The 26,782-nt window shown below is 43.6% G+C and overlaps 1 protein-coding gene across 4 annotated transcripts in view; it reads left to right on the forward strand.

The window, feature by feature from the left end:
* Positions 1-826: 826 nt before the first annotated feature.
* LOC119490229 (forkhead box protein J3-like) overlaps positions 827-26,782 on the forward strand; it is a 78,897-nt gene continuing 52,941 nt past the window's right edge. For all 4 annotated transcript variants that reach the window (XM_037773485.1, XM_037773486.1, XM_037773488.1 and 1 more), the window contains exons 1-5: positions 827-970; positions 8,187-8,199; positions 13,946-13,953; positions 18,195-18,321; positions 18,578-19,078. In XM_037773485.1, the coding sequence (XP_037629413.1) occupies positions 18,704-19,078 (375 nt within the window). In that variant the 5' untranslated portion in view covers positions 827-970; positions 8,187-8,199; positions 13,946-13,953; positions 18,195-18,321; positions 18,578-18,703. The remainder of the gene's footprint in view (positions 971-8,186; positions 8,200-13,945; positions 13,954-18,194; positions 18,322-18,577; positions 19,079-26,782) is intronic.

The following is a 26,782-nucleotide window of genomic DNA, read 5'->3' on the forward strand; positions in this document are numbered from 1 at the left end:
GGCTAAATAACGCTCCAAAGTTGGGCTAAATTTTAGCGAGGAAAAACTGTCATGGCCATTTTCAAATTGGTCCCTTGACCTCTGACCTCCAGATATGTGAATGAAAATGGGTTCTATGGGTACCCACGAAAATGTTTTTTAATCACTGCAATGTTTTAATAATTTGTCATAATTCTAATAATTTTTGTATAATTTTACCACTTTAGCAAAACAGTCAAAATCACTGCCGTGTATTAATAATTTGTCATAATTCTAATAATCTTCTATAGTTTTATACCTTCAAAATCACTGCCATGTTTAAATAATTTGTCATAATTGTATAAAAAAAAAACTGTAATCACTGCAATGATTTTATAATTTGTCATAGTTCGAATTCTAATAATAATAATAATAATAATAATAAAGATGAGTTCATCAGATGATGGTGATTACTTAAACCATAAACCTAACATCATATAATGTTCTTATAATCCTGTTATAAGTCATGCTAGACATAATGATGGTGTTATTATATGTGTGTCCTGGTGGAGGCTCATTAATATTGAAATGGAGGAACTAGTTAAATAGATGTGATTTCATGTTTTCCTCTGCTGGTGCATGGATTTATCCTCAACGTGCTCCGGCTGGCGGTGGAAGTAGTTCCGGTGGGTTTTCCAGCAGCCTGAGCGGAGCAGAGAGAGAGAGGAGACCGGGATCATCGTGCTGTAGAGCGGCAGCGCTAACGAGGATTAGAGGGTCAGTCCGGTTCTCGTCCAGCCGGTCGAGTGAACCGGAGCAGCGGTCAGTCAGAGAGAGACGCCCTGCAGAGCTCCGGAGCTGCCCACCGGGCTGACAGCGGCTACACACCGCCGGGGAGCTTTTGTCTTCGGATCTTCGGAGGGGGATTTCTCAAGTGCAGGATCTGCGTCTGGAGCTCCTGCAAAAAAAAAAAAAAAAAAAAAATTGAGCCGGTTCACGTTTACCTCCGACGGTGAGTAGAAGAAATGTTTGTCATACAGATTTGTGACTGATTTACAGGGAAATAAGTGCTTTTACTTAACATCAGTTCTCTGTCAGTATGCATGCATGCATGCAGACTCTGGAGTCTTTATCCACAATGTCCATCAACTTATTCTATCTGTGCAGGAGAATGTTTGTAATGCAGATTTGTGAGTGATTTACAGGGAAATAAGTGCTTTTACTTAATGCCAGTTCACAGTCAGTATGCATGCATGCAGACTCTGTAGTCTTAATCCACAATATCCATCAATTTATTTTATCTGTGCAGAATAAATGTTTGTCATGCACATTTGTGACTGATTTGTGCTTTTACTTAACATCAGTTCGCAGTCAGGATGCATGCATGCAGAAACTGGAGTCTTTATCCACAATGTCCATCAACTTATTTTATCTATGCAGAATAAATGTTTGTCTTGCAGATTTGTGAGTGATTTTACCTGAAAAAAAGTGCTTTTACTTAACATCAGTTCTCTGTCAGGATGCATGCAGACTCTGGAGTCTTTATCCACAATGTCCATCCACTTATTATAAGTTTGCAGAGCATTCAGACAGTGTTGCTGAGGAGAAAGTGGAGGATTATACTGGACAGAGGACAGGAGCTCTGCACAGCTGCACAGCTGAAAACACTTATAGTCTGACCCACCGAGGAGCAGCAGCACACTGAGCTCCAACAGTCATCACTGGCAGCTATGTAACACAGTATGGAGACTTTGGAGAGTCAAGCTTTAAAGTAGTGAAGCAACTACAAAGTTTAACAGAAGGGGAAAATAAGTCACTTTAAATAAGCTTCAGGGGATTCATAAGATCAAACTTTGTTTCATAGGATAACATATTTTATATGTAGGGTGCATGTATAGATCTTTACAGTATTCATAGGCTACTGTATGGATGTACAGTACATGCATATGATTATATGCCTGTATGCATCATGTCATGCTTAATGGTTCAGTCAGCACACTATTCTGACAGGATGTGTCATTTTCAGTGGCTCACCATGTTTAGTTAGATTTTTTATTTAATATCAAACTAAACATTTTTTAGTTTATTTTTTTTACACATTTCTTTTAACATATTTTTATATAAAATTTGTATTTATTAGTTTATTTGACAGGGACGATACATGTAGGCATTTGTTACATTTAATTAAAGTGCAACCGATGCAACGTATATAGGACTTCTAGCCATAGCTGATTTGCAGACCTTGTCCCTGGTTAGGCTTTTAAGAAAAAGAAAAAAAAACAATACTAAATAGCACATCATACATAAAATCCCATAATACAACATTGCACATCACAATCAATGTACTGTATGTTCCCAATCAATAATCAGTGATCAAAGGTTTGGTTTAGTTTCAGTTTTTCACCTTTTCATTAAACGTTTTCAGGTCAGGTTGTATTTTTATTTCTGTTGGTTTGGGCGTTCCAGAAATGTGTTCCTTTTACTGAAAAAGATGACTGACTGAAGTTTTTTTTTCACTGTGCCAAATAATAATAATAATAATAATAATAAACTCTACTTGTATATATGGCTCGCACGATTATGGCCAAAATTATAATCCCGATTATTTTTGATCAATATTGACATCACGATTATTCATAGATATTAGCGACAACATATTTTTATTGCACTTTCAAATGAACATAAACACGAGTTTTCACTTCCATGCTGTGCTACATTCCTGCTAATGCACAAATTAGGGATGCACGATGTTGGAAAAAAACTGACATTGCAATATATTTTTTTTGTTTTATGAAAAAACAACAGGAATATTCACCCTACCCACGCTGTTAGCTGCATTTTAAAGTTAAATACTTCAATCTGGTGCACTTTGAGAGCAGAATTAGCATCATGTTGGTAGAATCAGCCGATAAACGATTAAAGCTGAAGTAGGCGAGATTGGAGCAAATATGATTTAAAAAAAAGTTATTTTTATAAAACAGTCACTATATCGTGACAGTAGTACATGAAACAGGTAACCTGAAAAAAATAATGTGCCTCTGTGTCCTCCGGTGCTCCTAACAGCATCTGCAAGATTTCACCGACCGGAGGAAAACAAGCAGTAAGAGCTGATCTGAGGTCTGCTGTCCAGCTGCCGTCTATGAGAGCCGGCTGTCAATCACTCGCCAACTCCGACCAAACGGTCAAACTAGGCAGCGCTGATCAAATATGAATCAATATTATTAACGTTAATGTTCTCAGAATCATCTTGTAGTGCACGGTTTAGCTGTAAAATGAGAAAGTTTGTGACGCCGCCGCCGCCATTGTGAAATCTGGTGAAGGAATGCCAAGTTCCGGTCACATTACCGGAGCACAGCCAATAGGAACGCTCTCTCAATGAAATGACCTGTGATTGGTCAAAGTCTCTCGTCAGGGGCTAGATGTTCTAAAGCCTGTAAACAGAGCCATGAGGAGGAGCAGAAGTCTAGTTTTCTCTCAGAACACTTGAATTACAATATACTGAAAGGTTATTATGGGATTTTTGCCCAATGATGCCAAAAATAAACTGCCTACTGCAGCTTTAATCGGCCGATATCTTCATTACTTCTGAAGCAGCCTAGTCGGCTGCTTTTGCATAGACTGTTTTAAATGAATAATTTTTGTCATTCTGAATTTAATCATTAGTAAGAGAATATCCTGAAGTGTGATTTAGTGGATTACTTCGTTGGAAAATATCTTCTATTCATTTACAATGGGCGATGATTTATGACTGACCAGGATTACTTCTGTTGCGCGTCCCCATACGTTGTTAAATGCCACTCTTACAAACCATTGATGTTGGTGCATATTTCCCGGGGTAAGGAGGATCCTAAAGTGTGTGATTTCATTTCATTTCGTGAATGGATGGATGGATGGATGGATGTATGGATAGGTACGTGGCTGGATTATTTGGAAGAGAGAACACCAGATTGGTACAGTAAGCAAGTTACAGTAACAGTGAATGATTTATTTTTCTGTCTGTCTTGTATCTGGGACAAAGAGCTTCGTTATGTATTCAAGAGATAACTTTTTTTCTCCCCCCTCTACGTTGACTTTGTGTACGGAGCCTCCATGTAAAATGGTGATGTATGTCCCCACATAACTGACCTACCTCTAATACAGACAGCACTAAATGTCTTTGTGTGAAAACATCTTGATGCAGACAGAAGATGCTGTAATTTGCCATAACTGCCCTTGAGTGTCTGATGCAGGTCACTTTTATTTGCCGTCTTCCAGTAAGCGGAGTTTGTTGATGGTGCAGTTATTCTCCCCCACGATGGATTTCTCTTCGATAGGCTGCCTCAGATGGATCTTTCCATAAAGAGACGATAACCTCACCATGAGCGGTGACCATCTTATACTGTAAAGGAATCATTATCTTTCATCATGCTGCAGCCGAGCAGATACTTTACGGTTTCTCCTCTCCAAAAACACGCAGACAAGGGGAGGTGTGTGTGTGTGTGTGTGTGTGTGTGTGTGTTTGTGGGCGACAGACTGAGAGAAACGTTTGAGAGAGTACCCTGTTCCTGATTTGGATGCGCCTCTAATTCCTATCAAGATGAGAGCTGTCTGAACAGATTTCTCTCATCATTATTTGCTCTGAGATTTACTTGCGCTTGTAAATGGTGTTGATTGAGGGTAATTTGGCTTTTTAATTGCCGAACAGCTGCCACACTCACTGCTGATTGCCATTGTAGACTTTCTCAGTAGATCACTCATAGACCCCTAAATGCCTCATTAAAACGTTATGCAGAATGGCGTGAAAACGTGAAGAGAAGGAACCCTCGTAAGGTTTTACTGATTTCTGTTTTTATCATCGGAAAGGTCGTTGTAATTAGCGTCAATGTCAGCAAGTGCACTGCTAAGAAACCGGCGTATTAATGACTTTTTTGAAAGGTGAATTAATGGTGGCTACAACCACGTGCATCTGAGGTTCTCTGATGACGATGAACTCCATGTGTAACGGATGTTAGTTGGGCAAAGATGAGAACGACTCACTTATTCCATTCTCTGCAGGAAGACAATATCATACACACACATATATTACCTCCAGGTTGGTCATTGCACATCTGGATCATCAACGCAAAGCAGCACTCTGAGCACCTTTCTTTTATAATGTCTCAAGCAACACGACAATATTACATATCTAAAATTGACATGTTTATATGGCTCTTAGACGATGTTGGAAAATAATTAGCGGAGAGCTTTTAAAACCCTTTTTCTTTTTCTTAAATCAAAATAACAAAACATTAACTGTCTCTCTCAAAAAGAGTAAAGCTAACAATGAAAACTAAAGAAAACGTAATCCAGTGTAATAAGATGCATGAATACAACACACACATATATTTCTCCAGGTCGGTCACTGCACATCTGGACCTATATTTACAAAATAACAGAATTTACACGAGGAAATAGCCGCAAAGATCTCCACAGGAGAGTCAAGTGTAAAAAGAGGCAGCTTGGCATGCTAGGAGTGGCGCTTAGCAAACTTCAAAAGCAAACTGAAAGTGTCTACAAGACTACTATTAGCTGTCAAAATAATTTCAAGGTGCTAAATTCGAGCATTAATTTAGCATCAAACAACTATTAGCTATGTAAAGATATAGTGGAGTAATGTCTACCTGAGCAGAGTATGAAGACACCCTCCCTCAGCTGTGTGTGTTGTAATCAGAGCTTCTCTGTGCTTCGTTGACATAGCCGGGCTGGCCGCACATGCCATTTATTGGATGTTTGTGTATGTGAGTGTGCCCCTCTGGCTAGCTCATGGCTGCCGCTCTGCACTGCGCTCATATGGCGGTTACAGCTCATAACGTCATCCTGACCGACGGCGTCACTGCCGTAAACACTGTCAGCTCTGTCGGTACTTACACCTTTGTTTGCACCGCTAGCATTGTTAGCACTATTAGCTGCAAGCCACTAGCTGGATGTCGCAATGTTGAGAGGCAATAGAAATACCCCCAATCCCGTATCAGTAGACAAAATGCATTAAAGGTTACAACTTAAACGATTAGTGTATTAAAGGGACAGTGTGTAGGATTTGGTGGCATCTAGTGGTGTGGTTGCAGATTGCAACCAACTGAGTACCCCTCCGCTCACTCCTCCCTTTCCAAGACAGCGGCAACGTGAGCCGTTGAGTGCAAGAAACGTGTGGTAACGCCGTTTGCCTCGCTCAGAGGCCATCCATACCACAATTAGAAATGTGACTGTGAGGAAGTTTCCCCACCGGTTAATAAACTTGTGACAACGATGGTGTTACCAATTACACTGGACATTTTACAAGACAAGATGACAGTCAATATGTGTAGCGCGCTTACTTTGATCTTTAATATCGAGTGCCGGTGTGTCTGGCCTCTCCAGTCCAGCTTCTGCTGCGGGGCCACAGGGGTCAAACGTTACCTGGCACCGCTGCGCGATTGCCTCATTAACATTACGGTTCCCTCGTAGCATTGGGTTTAAATCTGAAATATTGCCAAATAGGCGCTTTTGCTTTTTGCTTCGACACCAAATCCTCCGCCATCTCTCGGTCTGTCAACTCCCTCTCGTCCCTTATGCGTGAAATATGAGACCTGCTGCATTCACTGTCAGTTTACAGCGTCCGTCGTCCGACTATCTATTGATAACACGGCGCTGATACGCCAAAATGAACTAAAGTGGTTTTATTTCTGTAAACATAGCATAACGATGGTGGGGGCGGTGCGTTACGTAATGTAATCGGTGTGTGCCCGACCACCGCGTAACACCGGTAACACCGGTAACACAGACTACCGCGACAAGCCTAACCATAATAACACTACTTTAGGAGCAACGGAAATCAGACGGCGACTGGCGGTACCGTTCTGGGCTACCGTAGAAACATGGCAGACTCCATGAAGCTCCCTCTGTAGATATGAAGGGCTCATTCTAAGCTAACGAAAACACAACGATTTATAGTTATATATCTATATTTCTGCTAGTAGATCCCCGTAATTGTTACACACTGTTCCTTTACAGAAAACAGTAAAATAGCACCACACAAGTTACCCACATCAATATAATGCATCAATGTGAGGGGGGCTTTGGGAACTCAGCACATTAAGGGCGATGTGACTTAAATTAGCAGCAGTAGCTTTATCAGTTGGTAAATAAAAATAGATTAAGCTGCTCAATGAGATACAAATTCACAAATTCTAAAGAGAATTATTGCATAATAAATAAAATCCAGAAATACAAAATAGGAATTAATAAGTGAAGTACATTTTTAACTCTGGTATATGAATGAGTCATGGCCATCAAGATTTCATGTTGTCTTCCGGCATGTTCATTAATATATTCTTTTTGTGTGACTTCATAAGTAACGTTGGGCAGCCAGTCATCCCGCTCAGCGTCTGCCAAGAATGATTTGCCACCCGATTAAAGCATCATGAAGTTCAGACGCCGAACTCGTCCCAAATTATGAGAAAATATGTTTCGTTAAAGGGAAACTGATGATTTAAATGATTTAGCGTTATGTATCATTCAGAAGTCTTTTTTACAGCTCATAAATACAAACCAGTCGTGCTCTGCGGTAAATGTTTGCCTGCCTCAGCCACCGTGTTAATCCCTGTAAACAGACTATAGACTCACCTTCTTTATACCGCTGCCATTATACAGAATCTGTGTTTAACCTTGGAGAGAAGATCTGTTTACTTAAAGACTTACTAAGTAAGATTATGCTTTTAGCAAACACCCACTCTCTCCGGTTGTGTGGATTGATGCCTGCGAGCATCTTCCGTCTTCTACTGTTTATCATGAACATTTCCGCACAGAGCGGCTGCTGGTAAACTGCCGTAGCTGTTAAAAGAGGTGAGGAAGAGGTCTCATTTTGCTTCAGCTAGAAGTCCCTCTAATCTGCCTCTGTAATTATCAGACCTCTACAACGTTAATAGGTCAACAGGTCACTTTAATTACCTCAGGTCATATCAATAATCAGCTGTTTAAATCATCATTTAGACAAAGGGATTATTGAGATGACCTGATATTAGAAGTAATTACCTGACCTCTGCAAGTGAGTAGATGTGAAACCCTTCATCTTCAATCAGCTATATATGTAAATATATTATATATTATACCATGTATCAAGAGACTTGGAGGCGGGGCCCCATTCATTCCTATGAAAGTTGCTCAGTGGTGCATGAAGCCAAAATGGCTCGACTTCCGAGTGGAAAAGTACCCGGATCGCTCGCATCCTGGAGCAGGAGCAGTAGCGTCCGCTCGGTCACACGACTCGGTCTGAGCGGCCCAAAGTCACGCTGTCGTCACGGTCTGGGTCTCATTCACATGAACGGAGAAAGGGAAATAACTCTGGATTCCCGCTATTTGTCCGTTTTACAACTCTTAGGACGTCATGGTTTAAATAAGGGCTATTAGAGTGTTCGTAATGGGGAGTTGATTCACCTAAATAAATGATCTGCTGAGTTACAGGCGTCTCTTTCCCAATATAAGTCTATGGGGAAAAGTCTTTTTGGGCCCAATGGCATCACGTGATGGACACGGAAGTTGTAGTACCGCCGTTTGGCCACTACGAAAGTCGGGATCAACGACCGGCGCTCTTCCTACTAGGGCTGCCCTCTCTTAGTCGACTAATCGGTCCTTATAGGGCTGTGCAATTAATCCTACATTACAGCTTATGAAAACAAGATAATCGACGATTATTGTGCCGCACTCCGTTTCGCAATGACTCTCTTGTTTTGTCTTGTGTTATAAATCCAGCGCACCCCTTTCCTTCACAGCGGTTCGCTTTAGCCCTGCTCGGCATGTCAGAGACGACCGCTCGGTGAACTCTCCTCAGGGCTGGCTAAGGCCCGGAGTGAAGGTGGCGCTTTACAGCACCGCTCGCCAGGGCCTCGCCAGGGCCTCGCCACTTAGTGCTCGCTGTGCCCTCTCTCCCTGCGGGGAGGGACGGGGCTCCATGCTCCCGGTGCGACTGTCAACTGTGGCAGACATCAGTGTTCTCAGTGCAGCAATGCGGTCTTTTGTCATGTCATTACCGTTCATATCTATACAACCAATGTGTTTACCATTAAAGTGTTTACTATAGAGCACAACGTTCTTCATAAATCATTCCTCTTAATTCTGCTCTCAAAGTGCACCACATTGATGCATTTAACTTTAAAATGTAGGCTACAAAATATTCTTTCTAAATGCATGATGTTTCCAAAGTCAATGATTAATCGTGTTAAATAATCATGATCTCAACATCGACCAACATAATCTGGATTTTGACTGTTCCCATAATCTAGCAGCTCTAGTTGATTAGCCATTTTTTATGCTTTTTCTTTCATGCTGAATGTCTTAAGAAACTCATGAGCACATCTCTGATAAACACAAGATTTAAAGTGGCGCTTTTGTGTGATTCTTTGTGGAGAAACTCAGTTTCACAGATCTGTCGATTAAATCAACTGATCAAGTGTTAGTCGACTAAGAATTTCTTTGGTCGAGGACAGCTCTAATACTTACTGTAAGATAGCAAACTCTTCTATCTTCAGGCTGGGAAAAAAGATGTGACAAGGCATTAGAGCCGACTTACTCTCCTTTTAAGTGCCTTTAAGTTCCCTGAGTGCTCCCAGTCAGTGTGATTTTTGTCTTGTCCCCAGGAAAGTACACATAATTTGGATTCAAATGCAGCAAATCCTTTTATCTTGTCAAAATCCTCTTTGATTCTGTTCGGAAAGCGTTGCTATGATTTGAAAGAGAAAGATGTAAAAGATAAGATGGGGTGGGGGTGGGGGGGGATGATCACTTTTAAAGGGCTGTCGTTTGGATTGAACTCGGCAGCAGCGGCGGCGTTGGCGCTGCCAGCGACGAGAGTTCAGTGCGGAGCCTCCATTGTGTGAACCTGATGTAAAGTCTGTGTCTTACACAAGCCCAGAGTGTTGCTGCTGCACTCTCCTGGTTATGTTTTAATGAGTAACAATTGTTAGCCAATTTGCATGTAAAACAATGTAATTATAAACAAGCATCAAAAAGCTGTAATACTTCTAAAAAATGTAAATTACTCTCCATTATAAAGCGCAACAAAACCTAAGCCATGCCTCTGAGCCGGGGCCTCGAGGTTTTGGAATGCTCGCTTCCATTATTAATGCTATTCACAAGCCAAACTTTTTAGGTTGGGCGCTTTAATCTATTTTTGCTGTAAATTAATGAATTTTTAAAGAGGACTAGTCCTCGCTGAATAGGGCTGGATGTGGGAATGCAGTCTGAGTCGTGGTGATGCAGCGCTACAGCCCCCCCCGTTACTGTGCAAAGCGCGAGTTCACAAACAGCATCCCGTCTCTCTCCTGGGACCTCTCGTTGGGGGAGTTTGCCGAAATGCTGCACTCCCTATGTTTTATTTATGACAAAATATGCCTTTTTAACTTCGCCGTTGTCAGAGTCTGGAATTGTGATAGCTTTTTCCTAGTCGGCAGTGGTAAGTCTTCAGGGTCGCTAACTCCCTCTACCTCGGCAGATGTTTTCAGGTGTTGTGTTCTGTGTGGGCTTAGCGACTTAAATATTTTATTCCGGGGCCGTCGGGGGGATTCAGTGGAACCGACTGATTTTTTTCTTGCCGTCTTTCAATCAGATGTTCTTTCAGAGCTGTGTTAATTAGTACGTTTCATTAAGAGATGCCACTTGATTGACACGGGCCGGCGATCAGAAACCAGTCGTGTTATTATCGTCCTCTCTTCTGTATTTTTTTTTTCCCAGCCTTATTTTTTTTCCTTTCAAGTTTCTCCTGACCACTCGCTCTAAGGCCACACAAATGCATCTCAGTTTGAAACAGCGCATTACATCGATGCCTCTCCAGGTCTCCTTTGAGAATAAGTAGACAGTATCAAACGATAATTGCTTAACCCAGCTCCATTGAGAGATGAGCAAGCAGCCACCATAAGGGCAGCTGATTTGCCTTGATATCTTATAATTGAACCTTTTCAGGGGTATGTTTTCTGGCGCCGAAGCAGAAAGTAATTAAGACGTTCAATACTGCTTTTTGGACCTTTTCCTCCTTCCTTTGAATGGCCCGCACTCCTAGACATGACAGCGCTCAGTGTGCTTACAGACTTTTCTTTTGACACATTAGCCTTACCGTTGCCAAGGCAGTCCTTTTCCCAGAAACCCCCTCTGCTTTGCACGCTCCGGGTGGGTATTTTGTCATTACTTCATTTTCCTCTGAAAATATTTTGATGCCTCTTTCTTTTGGCTCCCTCCCCTCCCTTCTCTCACCCATCCCCCGTCACTCCATTCAAAGTTCTCTATTAAAATGCAGAACTGTAAAGCCTCTCTCTCCGTCTAAAAGCCTGCTAGCAGCGGGGGACTGTTAGCTGTTAGTGATGCATACAGCTGAGTGAGTGCATCACAGCTACAAAGTCTAATGGGTGAATACATTCAATCGCACACACACACACACACACACACACACACACACACAGACCCTCAACTCTTTTTAAAGGGACAATGTTCCCAGTCATGAAAGCTCCATCCACGGTGCAGAGAGTGATGTATTTAAATTCTTTGGAGGAGAAAGATTTCTTGTTCATAAACATACAAATCCTTGCTCCTCTTTTTTTTTTATATTAATGCTTGTAATCTTTTTTTTTCTGGAAAGTGCCAGGCAATAGCTCACAACTTTCAAGTTACCAAAGTTAACTTTTTACAAAAATCTGAGATGCCACATGCTCTTTTTTTTGCCAGATTTTGAACCGCTTATGATACTTACTAATGTTCGCCAAATGTCTGTCTCTGAAAATGTACGTTCCCGTGCACATTCAGACTATTTAATCAAACACTTGTGTGTGATCAGCTGCCAGAATATCCCCCTCGTTCACTACCTTTATTCTCTATTCAACTACAGCTCTTTGAAATCTGTCTGGTTGGTGAAGTTTTTAATGATTCCTGATCAATGATGCAGAGTTGAATCTTGTGGGGTTTTGACTAATATGTGCAGGAACTGTGTTATTTTAGGATACTTAATGAGCTAGAGCTGCAAAATTAATCGAATTTTAGCGATATCGCAATATGGCCGTCTGCAATTTTCAAATTGCAGACGGCACAATATGTGTCAAAATGCCATTTTAAATTAAATATTGATGTTCTGCAGAGACGTCCTGACTGAGTTAAACATATATATATATATTAGGACTGTCAATCGATTAAATATATAATTGCGATTAATCGCATGGTTGTCCATAGTCGCAAATTAATACATTTTTTATCTGTTCAAAATGTACCTTAAAGGGAGATTTGTCAAGTATTTAATACTCTTATCAACATGGGAGTGGAAATGGGAATCATAACATGGCAAACTGCAGCCCAACAGGCAACAACAGCTGTCAGTGTGTCAGTGTGCTGACTTGACTATGACTTGCCCCCAAACTGCATGTGATTATCATAAAGTGGGCATGTCTGTAAAGGGGAGACTCGTGGATACCCATAGAACCCATTTACATTCACATATCTGGAGGTCAGAGGTCAAGGGACCCCTTTGAAAATGGCCACGCCAGTTTTTCCTCACCAAAAATTTAGTGTAATTTTGGAGCGTTATTGAGCCTCCTTCACGACAAGCTAGTATGACATGGTTGGTACTAGGGATACACCGATACCGGTACCAGTATCGGGTATCGGGTCCGATACTGTGCTCATGTACTCGTACTTGCTAAACGGCTCCGATACCACTTTACGGCAGCGTGACGTTAACCTCTCATCACCATCTTTCGGGTCCTATTGCACGCGCTCACGCTCCACCTCCCCAACGGTGCGGGCGAGACGGGCCGTTGATGCGCCCGACCCTGCAGGGCCGGGATCCCACATCAGGCGGTGCGCGCCAGCCCTCACTTTCATTGCGCCACGGGGTTTGGTGCCCCGGGAAGCACCTTCGCCCGAGCCTTTCCAAGCCGACCTAAAGCCGGTCGCGGCGCACCGCCTCGTATGCGGGACTCTCCAGCCTGCCGTGTGTCGCTCACACCCTCCAGCCGGCTCTTAACGAAGGTCTTTTGGCACAGAGATGTACCCGCATTGGTACTCGGTATCGGCGAGTACCCAAATGTAAGTACTTGTACTTGTACTCGTTCTGAAAAAAAGTGGTATCGGTGCATCCCTAGTTGGTACCAATGGATCCGTTTTCTAGTTTCATATGATACCAGTATCTCCACTCTAGCTTTAAAACCCGCTTTAACCTCCGAAAGATTGATTAATGTGTTATAGAAATTAGTGGTATTAAAGTGAATTTGCGTTAACGCGTTGTTATCGCGTTAACCTAATAATGATATTAGTTAATTATAAAAGTATGGTGTTTAAAGTGACACCTGCATTTAATAAACAGTAAAAAAAACATAATAGGTTCTTCAGATATGGATCTGAACCTGAGGATGATGTCGCCACCTCAGCTAGTGAAGTACAGTATACTGATAGACTGTGGATGTTCTCAGTCCAAATGTTTGACCTTCAAATGCAAAATCTTACCTGAAGGAACATCAACAAGAACCAAAATAGACGGAAGGGTTCATTTCCTCTCTGAGATAATCAGGAACAATTACCTGAGATGAGAGATTAGCACTCAGTTTACAATACAATACAATGTGTTTCTATAGAAAACTGATAGCCCAAAGATAAGCAGAGATCTACTGTAAGCTGTCTTCTCTGCAGTGATCATTTGTCTCCCCTGGTACCGAGCCGGGCCCCTCCGAGGCCGATGTGAAACAGCAGATATCAGGAACAAAAGGCTCGGTGCCGAGGTGAGCCCAGCCACTGTGGGACCGGTTGACTGAGTCGACGAGGTAATTGGTTGCGTCTACTCGCCCAGCGGGGGCCCCCCTCTCCCCACAAGCCAAGTCATGCCCCTCCTCGTCTCTCCCCACTCTCTTCTATTACTCATCATCCCGACGCCTCACCGGGCTAGTGGTGCGAAGCTATACGCCGTGCCGCCGTGCAGCCAGCCCACGCTCCCAAACTTCTTCAACAACAACCGCCGCGGCAGCGCAGCAGGTCAGGGCTTGTGGCAGGCTGATTTGCAGCTTGAGCCTCCTTTTAATGAGGGGAAAATAAGTACTTGTTGTTCTGTGTCTTGTGTGTCACCACCCCCATCCCCACCTACCCACCACCACCACTACAACTAGCTATGCTACCTTCCCTTCAGCGAGAAAAGAAAAAAAAAGGTGCACTAATTAAGATGGCTTCCTGGGATTTGGAAGAGGGGGGGTTGGCTGTGGCTTCTCCCACAGTAGCAGGGCCTTGAGGAGGAGATGGGGGTGGTGTTGTGCAAGAGGCCTCATCGGGCATATATCTCTCCTCCCGGTTCCTCTCTCTCCTTCCCGTAGTCCCGCTGCCTGGCTTGTTTGGCTTGATGAGTCTGCTGCGAAACATTTGTTTTTTTTCTCTACTTGTAATTAAGCGAGGTTTTTCTGCAGGAGCTGAGTACTCCTCTTCTTCATCCTGGTGTATTGGGCTCTCCGGGGGGATTGGTGAAAAGAGAGGCAGGGGTTTGTGTGTTGCAGGCTCATTGAAGTTCTCCCACCTTGATTATATACAGTGAGCATGAATGGAAAACGCGTGGGCCAATGGGCTCTTTGTTGTTCAAGGACATGCGAAGGTTACTGCATGGGATGCTAGATGAAGGTTTTAGATGTAGATTTCTGTATCCTTAGGAGGCTGAATCCAACCAGCCGTTGTTAACTATTTCACCGGCGTCGGCCCCCACTCTGTTTCTTTACGTAAAACTCGTAGGTTTACCTGCATTTCCCAGAATCAATGGCGCCTTAATGCACGGGGTTGAAGCTTGGAAAAAATGTGGCTGGATGAGCCGACAAACGGCACGAATGTCCGAGTGTCAAATAAACGTTAGGTAGGCAGCGAATAAGTACCAGAAGACTGTCGCTGCCTGTGTTATAAATATTCATTTTCTATACACTGTGAATCCATAACATCTATTTACCGTGCACACCGCTGGCATCGTCATCTTTAATCGCACATTTTTTATCTGTTCAAAATGTACCTTAAAGGGAGATTTGCCAAGTATTTAATACTCTTATCAACATGGGAGTGGAGAAATATGCTGCTATATGTAAATGTATGTATATATTTATTATTGTAAATCAATTAACAACACAAAACAATGACAGATATTGATCCAGAAACCCTCACAAGTACTGCATTTAGCATAAAACAATATGCTCCAATCATAACATGGCAAACTGCAGCCCAACAGGCAACAACAGCTGTCAGTGTGTCAGTGTGCTGACTTGACTATGACTTGCCCCAAACTGCATGTGACTATAATAAAGTGGGCATGTCTGTAAAGGGGAGACTCGTGGGTACCCATAGAACCCATTTACATTCACACATCTGGAGGTCAGAGGTCAAGGGACCCCTTTGAAAATGGCCGTGCCAGTTTTTCCTCGCCAAAATTTAGCGTAAGTTTGGAGCGTTATTTGACCTCCTTCACTCGAGCTCTAAAAATGAGCTGGCTACAATCTCCAAAAGATCAAATAGCGGCCGGATTTCTAAGCGCTTAATTGCCGTCGCTCCGAGCCGTGGAAAATAGATCAATAACACAACAGCCTACACATCATGTTGTGTTTTGAACACACCTGATGAGACTCAGAAGCCCTGGCTGTTGGATCAGGGCTGAGCATCAGCTGGTTCAGGTGTGCTACAGCAGAGGGAGCTGAAAATGGGTCGGTAGGGGGGTCTGGAGGTCTGGGGCTGGGAACCCAGGGTCTACGCGGTAGGATAGAATAAATATAATCAATGAAACAGTATTTAAAGAGTTTTCTGAATCTGCTCTATTGATTTACAGAATATGATTTTACATGTCAAACGTTGCCAGAAGAATTAAATGTTCAGACGAAGGCTGTGATATGTGTAAACAATAAAATAATTATTATAGCAAGTTTTGGTTTTAAGCTTTTTGGGCGTTATCTATAGTAATATTAATAATGGTCCAAAATGGGGAGGAGCCCCAAACCCCCTCCCAGCATTTACACGGTTGTTTGTCTGTGATGTTCGCGGGTCTTTAATTGAAAAGCCTGATCTTCTGGTGTTGCCGCTGCGCACTGTGCTTGGCTAAATAACCTAGCTTTGTCTTCACTTCTTGTTGACATATTGTCTTCTAATGATTAGGGAGGTCACGGTTAGGACATTTTCCCACCGGTTATTAAACAACAGTCGATTACACCGGACATGTTACAAGAAAAGATGACGCTCGATATGTGTAGCGCGCTTTTTTTGATCTTTACTGTTGGATGGTAAAGCTGTGACCGCTCCATCCTCCGCACGGCACTTACCTCATTAACGTTATGGTTCCTTTATACCAGGAGTCAGCAACCTGCGGCTCTTCAGCTCCTCTCCAGTGGCTCCCTGTGGATTTATAAAAATGGAAATGAATAACTGTTTTTCGTTTACATTTAGGGCCACATTGAGGGAAAAAAAATAAATCTGAGATTTCGAGAATAAAGTCATAATATTATAAAGAAGTAATTTTACGGGCTATTTTCCTTTATCTCGTAAACATATGAATTTATTCTCGTAATATTACGACTTTTTTCCCTCAATGTGGCCCTAATACTCCGTTGTACATTTGCACTTTGGCTCTTTCGATAGTAAAGGTTTCTGACCCCTGACTTATAGCATTGGGTTTAAATCCAAAATATTGCCAAATAGGCACTTTTGCTTTTCGCTTTGACACCAAATCCTCCGCTTGGCTTGTCTAGTCTTGTCTGTTTTGTTTTTCACTTTACTCCCGTGATAATTTGCCTCGCGGACCGTCTGCTGTCCGGCTGGATAAGTGAGGCTGATGCTCCGTGCACATAGACATCATGACGGGGAACGGAAAGTCTTTTTCTCTGAATGAAAAAAACGACAGCGCACGGGGAAAGCACCTGTGGTTGAAGCCGTCCTCGTCAAGTGGATCGATAGCGCCTGAAACTCTGCTGACCGGGTCCTCTACCGGGTCAGAGAGCGAGGAGTCCAGTGCTCCGTTCGTCCGCGTGCACGCCATGGATGCGTGCTCGCGCTGCAGAGGGCAGAGCCGGTAAGCTGGCGCATGTCTGGCGAGTGAACCGGAGTAACGTTTAACATTTCTTTACTAATAAAAGTGCTAAAAAACACTTTCATATAACGTTTGTCGTCCTTAAATACAAGATGCAAATCCTTAGTATCCATACAGTCGATTTTATATCGATATACGTCTCCCGTGAAGGACAACTTGCCGAGTGCCTATCGATGTAGTTGGATCGTAGGAATATAAATCGATGAATCGTTACACCCCTACTTTCATATTCTGTTTACTGGTCAGGAGGGCACTCTGTTTAATATTTGTCACTGTCCATTGATGGGTGGTTCTGAATTAAAGTAGCCCTGGCATATTGTGTCCGTAGGCTCGGGCCCTCAAGTCACATTAAGGCGCCCCTGCCCTGAATGTAGGACGCTTTATCTTCGAAAAGCACAAAACAAGGCAGTTTTTCTTTGTTGAATCAGAGAGAGGCTTGAATGCAACATCTTCACTCCCGTGATGAGTAACAGTTACATGACATTCTCAGTCCAGTAGTGACAAATCTACGGATGTTCTGTGACTGACTGAAGTACAGAACAATTGGTGAGTAATTCCTCTCTCGTGTACCAAATGATTTTTTTTTTTTTTTTTCTGAATCATGTTAAAAGTATTTGCTAAAAGCCCCCACCACAAAAAACAAAACGTACACAGGAGGACACGTTTTTTAAGTTCAGCGCCGCTCTAAAAATAGCTACCAAATTAAAAGTTCTTCATTGTTTGTGTGTCTGTCTGAACAGGATCTGAGACGCTGACGGGGTGGGGGGGGGGACTTGACAGGAGAGTGAGGCACGTCGAGAAGTCGGAGAACGGGAACACGGTGTGGGGGGGTGAGGGGTTACACAGCGAGGGAAAGGGGACGATCCTTTGGGCTCCTCTAGAGGGTTGGAATTCCTCCCGAGCTGTTCCCCCCCATTTGGCAGGCACTTGTGAAAACAATTCCCCAGCTTTTAGTCACTCTGCAGATCCAATTGCCATTTCCACTTTGGAGAGAACGAGAGTGCGAGAGGCAATCCAGATAGGCAGAACACAGAGAGAGAGACAGAAGAGAGACGAGTTTTAATCGGGTTGGACAGATGCCGAGGCCAGTTGAGCGGTTGTGCGATATTAATATCTTATGAAGGCTGTCTGGCAGCGCGAGCTCACCGTCTTGTGTGGTTCTGTGTTTTGTGCGTTGCAGCAGCAGCGGCCATCGCAGTGGCTCAATGAAGAACTTGTGAACATGCACGAGGGAAGGACTCTACCTTTCACTTCGGTGACTTCCCCAGATGCTTTGGCCCAAAGAAAGATGGAAAGGAATGGGAAGAGTAAGACACTTAACTCCTACCTCGCTCCCCCCCCCTCCATTCTGCTTTGCTTTTGTAATTCATGTTGATTAAAGCTTTTCACGTTGCAGATCATATTTATGTGACGAACATGCCAAAATATTTCCATCATACAAAAGCTACACTGTGTGTGGAAAATAATGTGCAAGTTAACATCTGTGTGTGTCTGCCAAGTGTGCTTTCTGCTCCAGCTAGAGGAGATGAATAGGCGTAGTAAACAAACCTCCTGCTCTTCCAGACTTGAGCCAAGGCTGCTGCTCAGCACCCGTTCAGTGAGCCAACAGGAGATCCTCCACACGCCACGTCGCTGAGCCTCTCACCCTTCCCCTTCTTCTGACCCGTCGGCCGCACGAGCAGCAACGCCATGACCTCTGAGCTGGAGAGCAGCCTGACCTCCATGGACTGGCTCCCCCAGCTCAGCATGAGGGCGGCCATCCAGAAGGCGGACGCGGGACACCACCACGGCCACCACGGTCTCCATCACGGTCACCACCACCACCACCACGGTCTCCATCACGGTCACGGGCCTGGCAAGAAAATCGTCCATCTGGATCCGGGAACGACGCTGGACCAGGAGGAGGCCGCCCAGCACAGAGACGGTAAACCGCCCTACAGCTACGCCAGCCTCATCACCTTCGCCATCAACGGCTCGCCGCGCAAACGGATGACCCTCAGTGAGATCTACCAGTGGATCTGTGACAACTTCCCCTACTACCGAGAGGCGGGCAGCGGCTGGAAGGTAAGACGAGACAAACTGTGTGATGGTAGTCTAGCTTTTTAGGGTTACGCTTCCATCGCTGGTCTCAGGTCTGTGTGTCAACATGTCTAACAGCGCTCCAGCTCTGATCTCGTGGTCACATAATCACAATCACCGTGGGAGGAAATATTTGAGGAAGTCAGTAGGTTATGTAAAAGATTTAGGGATGCTAATTTTGAAAAAAAATGCAACCGATAACCGACCCTCGTTAACCGATTATTAACCGACAAGATTTGTGCGTTGCATGCAGCTGTGCGCCAGCTGCAGTGTAGGAGGACAACAGACAACGGAGTCCCCAGTTCACCCGTCCAGGAGCGTTAACTTAGCAGCCACGGTGCTGCGTGTAGCGTCACGGACACGCAGCCACTTTCCCAGTAAAAGTCTGCCACCACCACTTAACATCATTTAGTTTAGTTTAGCAGGTTGTCAGCTGTGTGTCTGCCCGGCGTATCGATAACGAGTGTCTGACAAACCGTGTGTGTGTTTGTGCTACGTTAGCAGCTGAAGCGTTGCTGGAGGCTTCGTGCTCGCCGTTGTCACACACATAGAGTCTGTCAGCGTGGCGTAACTTTAGCGAGGGTCCGACAGACCGTGTGTGTGTGGCGGCGGCAGTGAGTGTGGGGTTGTCGGTGGCGTTATAGCTGTGAACGTAGCTGTAGTAGTGTGTTTACAGTTTATTTGTCGGTGAATAAATGCTACAACTCCTCCGCTCAAGCGAGCTCAACTCCTCGAGTTAACTTCCTGTATCCTTTAAAAACGCTGGGTCAGACTCTCTTAAGGCGGGCTGTTAAGGTGGACCAGCTTTTCTCCTTTAAGTGACGAGCCACTCCTCTGAGTTTTGCTCAGCTTTTTAATTCATTATTAACATTTCTTTTAACCGTTTTAACCGATAGCGTTAATCTGTTAAAATTCTTAATGTTGGTTACCGGTTAAACGGTTAATTATTAACATCTCTAAAAAGGTTTATGCTATCGTCTTTCAAACAAAAATGCGTCATGAGTCCAAGAGTGCTGTTTTTACGCCTCGTGTGGACGACGCTCACGCCTCCACACTCAGCATCTTGCAGGCCCTCTCCTCCTAAACGGCGTCATTTTGAGGCTGCTGTCAGCGCCCCGCCGCCTCTGGCAGTGCTGTAAGCCCGTGTGTAATGCAGCCAGCGGAGGCTTCCTCTCGGCCCTTTCGGCTCGAGTCTCGCATCTGTTTCGCTCCGACATGAGCGACGGCGATGAGAGCTCTGACTTGGCCTGTCTCCGTGACGTGACTCGGAGCGCTTGTTCTGTATTATTTGTTGTTGAATAAGAAGCTTTTTCCAAAAGGTTTGGTATGTTTTATGTTTGTAATCCCGAGAGGTTAAATGAGAATATCCAAATACCAAAATTGAAAATGGATTACCTATCCAGTGAACGGATAACCAAATAGTTGAATATCCGACATCAATTCATTCTTAGGTCGTTATTATTATATTGCTGTTGTTGGGGTGGGGTCTCTTTTTAAAATAATTCATTGATGAATGTTGGGTTTGGATTTCCACGGGTCTGTTTCGGATCACGTCCAATATGTCAGTTTTACTTTCACCTACTGTATGTATCAGGGTTTTCTGCCAGTGTATTGCATGTCCGGCGGCCCGCCAGGCCTCAGGTGTCTCCCCGCTGGGCCAAAGCATCGGGGAATTATGTATTTTTAAGAGGGTTTTTTAAACTGAAACGTGTTGTACACGGTTCAAACTCCTTTAAGGAATAACTCAATAAATGCTACAACTCCTCAGCTCAAGCGAGCTCAAGAGACCCGAGACAACTTTCTGTATCTTGCAACGCCGGCTCAGACTCTCTGAAGGTGGACCAGCTTTTCTCCTTTAAAGCTGAAGGAGGTGAGATTGGAGCAAATACGATTAAAAAAAGTTATTTTTATAAAACAATATCGTGACAGTAGTGCATGAAACAGGTACCTGAAAAAAATCATGTTCCTCTGTGTCCTCCGGTGCTCCTAACGGCATCTACAAGATTTCACAGACCGGAGGAAAACAAGCAGTAAGAGCTGATCTGAGGTCTGCTGTCCATCTGCTGTCTATGAGAGCCGGCTGTCAATCACTCGCCAACTCCGACCAAACGGTCAAACTAGGCAGCGCTGATCAAATATGAATCAATATTATGTTACGTTAATGCCTATTTCTCTCCTCAGATGTTTTCAGAATCATCTTGTAGTGCACGGTTTAGCTGTAAAATGAGAAAGTTTGTGACGCCGCACCATTGTGAAATCTGGTGAAGGACGCCAAGTTCCCATCACATGACCGGAGCACAGCCAATAGGAACGCTCTCTCAATGAAATGACCTGTGATTGGTCAAAGTCTAGATGTTCTAAAGCCTGAAAACAGAGCCATGAGGAGGAGCAGAAGTCTAGTTATCTCTCAGAACACTTGAATAACAATATGCTGAAAGGTTATTATGGAATTTTTGCCCAATGATGCCAAATATATATACTGCCTACTGAAGCTTTAAGAGACAAGCTGCTTCTCTTTTTAATGAATTATTAATATTTCTTTTAACCGATAGCATTAATCGGTTACAATTCTTAATGTCAGTTAATTATTAACATCCCTACTTTATAACTTCTAAATGTTGAAAGCCAACCCCTAGTTTAGGAATCAACAAGCGGATTCGATAGTGGACCTGTCGCTCGGTGCTCAAACTTCACAAACCTGATCCGGTTGTCTCCTCTGAGAGCACAGAAACCTTTTAGTGAACCAGGGATGATTGACAGACGCGTTTCGTCTCATTCAGACGACATTATTAAATCCTTATGTAAATGCAGCTATGCAAATCCCGGCTAATATGAACAGAGAGGTGGCTGTGTTACCGGAGACAAATGAACAGATCCCGCCGGTTGTGTCTTGGGGATTCTCTACCTTATTAGTGAAGAAGGGGATGGATATAGTCCTTCCACTGACACACTGAAAAGACTGTCTGCAAACTATCAACCAATTCATCTCTCTGAGAGCGGGGACATTTTTCTTCTTCTCTCATTATTTCTCTCTTTCACTTTCTATCTTCATCTCCCAAGCCCTCCACCAACCCCTCCCTCCTCCTCCTCCTCTCTTAGTCACTCACTCCTCTCTTCTTCTTCTTCTTCTTTCCCTTTCACCAACCTGCGTTTGTTCCCCGTCTATAATCTTCAACACAGCGTTCCCTGAGCAGAGATGCATGCCAGAAACGGAGACAAAAAGGTTATGATACCAGCCAGGTTGTGTTGGCAGAGCTTCCTTACCTGCATGTAGGATTCAATCAATTTGTTTTTCTGTTTGGGAGCGAGAGAGGATCGGGGTTATTAAGACCATTCAGGCTTTCTCTCTCGCTGCAGCTCATGACTGCCTTCTCCTGCTGGTTGTATTTGGGTGCCAGGATGTTTTAGTATCCCATAATTACACCTCTAGATTCATTGATTTGTGTGTGCGGCTGCATTCAAGTAGCATCCTTAAAGCGCTGTAGTACTGATGGTGTCGAGGCCGTACTTTCACATGTTCTTGCATTTATGCATCAGTGCAGAGAGTTTGTTGTGCAACCCGAAGTTGTGTTGGCCAGGTCCATTTAAACAATACACAATAATGCTCTTATTTTACAGAATATGTTTTTGAAAGCACATTTTTAAGGCTGCAACTAACGATTATTTTCATCGTTAATTATTTTTGTCGACTATTTTCTCGATTAATCGGTTAGTTATTTGGTCTGCAAAATGTTAAAAAAATGTGGATCAGTGTTTCCCAAAGCTCAATATGACGTCCTCAAATGTCTTGTTTTGCCCACAACTCAAATATATTCAGTTTACTGTCACAGAGGAGGAAAGAAACCAGAAAAGATTCACATTTAAGAAGCTTTTTTTCTTCTTAAAAAAAATACTCAAACTGATTACTCGATAATTTTTGTATCTGTTCAAAATGTATCTTAAAGGGAGATTTGTCAAGTATTTAATACTCTTATCAACATGGGAGTGGAGAAATATGCTGCTTTATGCAAATGTATGTATATATTTATTATTGGAAATCAATTAACAACACAAAACAATGACACATATTGTCCAGAAACCCTCATTGTTAACTATTTCACTGGCCCACTCTGTATCTTTCGTAAACTTGTAGGTTTACCTGCATTTCCCAGAATCAATGGCGCTTTAATGCACCGGCTTACCGGGTACCGGAGAGGGGGGCCTCACGAGACACAAGCTTAGAAAAAATGCGGCTGGATGAGACACTAACACTAACTGAGTGCCAAATAAACGTTAGGTAGGTAGCGAATAAGTACCAGAAGACTGTCGCTGCCTGTGTTATAAATATACATTTTCTATACACGTCCATAACAACCATCGACCGTACACATCGCTGGCATCGTCATAGTTAATCGCTATTAATCACACATTTTGTATCTGTTCAAAATGTACCTTAAAGGGAGATTTGCCAAGTATTTAATACTCTTATCAACATGGGAGTGGACAAATATGCTGCTTTATGCAAATGTATGTGTATATTTATTATTGGAAATCAAGTAACAACACAAAACAATGACAGATATTGTCCAGAAACCCTCACAGGTACTGCATTTAGCATAAAACAATATGCTCAAATCATAACATGGCAAACTGCAGCCCAACAGGCAACAACAGCTGTCAGTGTGTCAGTGTGCTGACTTGCTGCATGTGATTATCATAAAGTGGGCATGTCTGTAAAGGGGAGACTCGTGGGTACCCATAGAACCCATTTACATTTGCATATCTGGAGGTCAGAGGTCAAGGGACCCCTTTGAAAATGGACACGACAGTTTTTCCTCGCCAAAGTTTCACTTAACTTTGGAGCGTTATTTAACCTCCTTCGTGATAAGCTAGTATGACATGGTTGGTACCGATGGATTCCTTAGGTTTTTTAGTTTTATATGATTTCACTCTAGCTTTAAAACTGAGCCCGCTACAACCCAAAAGTTGTGTTAATGCGTAATTAGTGGCGTTAAAACGGATTTAAAGCGTTATCGCATTAACTTTGACAGCCCCAAAAACAACATTTTCACACCCACTGACCTGTGCATGAACTGACATTTAAGAAGCATGTAAAGTAACAAATTAAAACAGCACTTCAAGTCACATTTCTGTTGAGAAAAAGGCCGTTTAAACTTTTGTTTCCTGGATGACCCGACTCAAAGTGGCGGGGATTTGTTTTATACCAGCCACGGACATCACAGGGAAAGTTACATAAGTCCAGTTCATTCCAGTTCAGGTGATTGCTGTCAGCTGTACACAGTGGGACGCAGACACAGAGATTGTCTGGCTGCCACGTTCAGGCAAGACATGCTCGGCACACACACGCCGCGAGCAGGCGCACACTTTGAAATCCGTGTTTTCAGAGAGCGGCTCATACGTGGTCGGCCGTGTTTGCCGTCTCCTTCACCCTCTACACACACACACACACACACACGAGCTCGTATGCCCACAGAGAGACTCCCACTCAGGTAGGCAGCGTACGTGTGCAGTCTGCAGATTACACACGAGGAGCGCAGCAGGAGAGGAGACGAGGGTGGAGGGGAGAAGAGAGAGGAGACTGTCAGAGAGCAGAGGAGAGTTTTACTACCCAGCACACGCACTCCGTCTGCTCTGTATGATAATGTGGGAGCGCAGGAACGGCAGAGTTGAAACCAGGACACATACACACACACACACACACACACACACACACATCAGCTTCCATCCTTAGAAATCACATGATTACGTACACCGGTTGAACACCACGGGGTTACTGCACGTGTTGCACACACACACACACACACTTTTCCAAGGTCGTGAGATGTTTTGTGTGTTAGCTGGAGATGAATATGGAGAGCTCTTTTCATCTTAGGAGTAAATGATGAGAACCTTCCTCCGGAGCTGTGGAGGAGGAGGTTTAGAAATCTGTAAACAAAAAATTAAATAGCACACAAATGCATAAGCCATTTGTTTATGGAGCTCGTTGACACTACCGAAATTCATCTTGTGTCGCTGCGTGCATGCCCAGCGTTCCTGTTTTTGAAAAGCAAACGGGCTGGAGCTACAGTACACTGGAGTGGAATGCAAACGGCGTTGCATCAGGCTGCGTCATTCCCTTACGTTATCTTTACCAACCTCTCCCTCTCTCTGTCTGCGTCCTGCTCTACTTTCCCATGCCCTCTGCAGCCCTTTCACACCCACGTGTCCCTCCACTCTAGGGTCCACCTTTACCACGACTCTGGAGACCAAAGCCACACGGGGGGTTTCTCTTTTTATGCCTCCGCGCCGGTGACAGCTTTTCAGGTTGTCCGTGTGTATCATAGACTGTATATAAGAAGTGGACGTAGACATTGTGACGTCACCCGTTGGTTTTTGGCAACCAGAAGTGACACGAGAGGGCGGAGCTAAGTACAACCGAACGCTGAATAAGGTGTTTTTTAGGCGACCAAAAATGTTATAATTAACTTTCATGAACTGAAAACCCACTGTGAAAGGGTTAACGTTCAAAGACGAAAACACAGACAACTCCCAGACCGGACAACGCCGTGGTAACGACCTATCAATCACAAGGTAGCCCCGCCCTAAAGCATCCCCTGCTTTATGGTCTGTTTGACTCTAAATGGGACCATAATTTACTAAATGAACATCATGCTGTATTGAAGAAGACTTGAAACTAGCAATTGAGACCATAAACTCATGTTTACAATGTTTACTGAGGTAATAAATCAAGTGAGAAGTAGACTCATTTTCTCATAGACTTCTATACAATCAGACTTCTTTTAGCAACCAGAGGAGTCGCCCCCTGCTGGCTGTTAGAAAGAATGCAGGTTTAAGGCACTTCAGCATTGGCTTCACTTCTCAGACTCGTTCGTCCCATTCTCGTGAACGCCTGGAGAGAATTTCATCAAATATGGCACAAACGTCCATCCTCAGATGAAAAGATTTTGGTGGTCAAAGGTCATTGTGACCTCATAAAACATGTTTTTTGGCGATAACTCAATAATTCAGATTATGACAATTTCACACAAATATGATGAAGTGATGGACAGACGACCGGTTGGCGGAGGTGTAGAACCGCGAGGCGGTTATTCTTTTGCTTTTTGTCTCATATTCGTCAGTTTGTATGTAATTAAAAATACTCAAAGTGCAATCAGACATTCTAAAAACTGACCTTCATCACCTCATTTTGTTTAGTGTTTTATGTTTCGCCTTAATACGCTTTCCTTTTTATGCTGTTTTATTTGTATTTTCCACTATTTTTTTTTGACATTTTGAAGCCTGATGAATTGATTAATCTGTATTCTGTGCTGCTCTGTTCTCTTCTATTCAGGCTGAATATAATGTTGGTTATTCAAAGCTCGCCTCATATTGAAATGTGAAGGCTTTCCCATTATTTACCGCTTCAGAAACGCAGTCTAGACGCGTACCTACCTTCACCAAATGGCTTGTTGCAGTCTGTGCTGCTCTCCCGCGCCCTCCCCCGTCGCCTCAGGCTAGCTCCCGTGCAGCCGGGCTAATTGCCTGTGAATTAGCAAGGCCTAATGTGACGTTGTAAAGGGCAGTGCTACCGCAATGGCCTTTTGGCCTTTGGCTGAACACCACATGTCACAGACAATCACCTGATATGAATCAGCACTGGGCCGTTATTCTGGCTACCCATCCTCTTCTCCCGGCTGCTCGGTGGGAGGT

Source organism: Sebastes umbrosus, chromosome 6 (genome assembly GCF_015220745.1).
Source record: "Sebastes umbrosus isolate fSebUmb1 chromosome 6, fSebUmb1.pri, whole genome shotgun sequence".
In the NCBI taxonomy this organism is placed as follows: Eukaryota; Metazoa; Chordata; class Actinopteri; order Perciformes; family Sebastidae; genus Sebastes; species Sebastes umbrosus.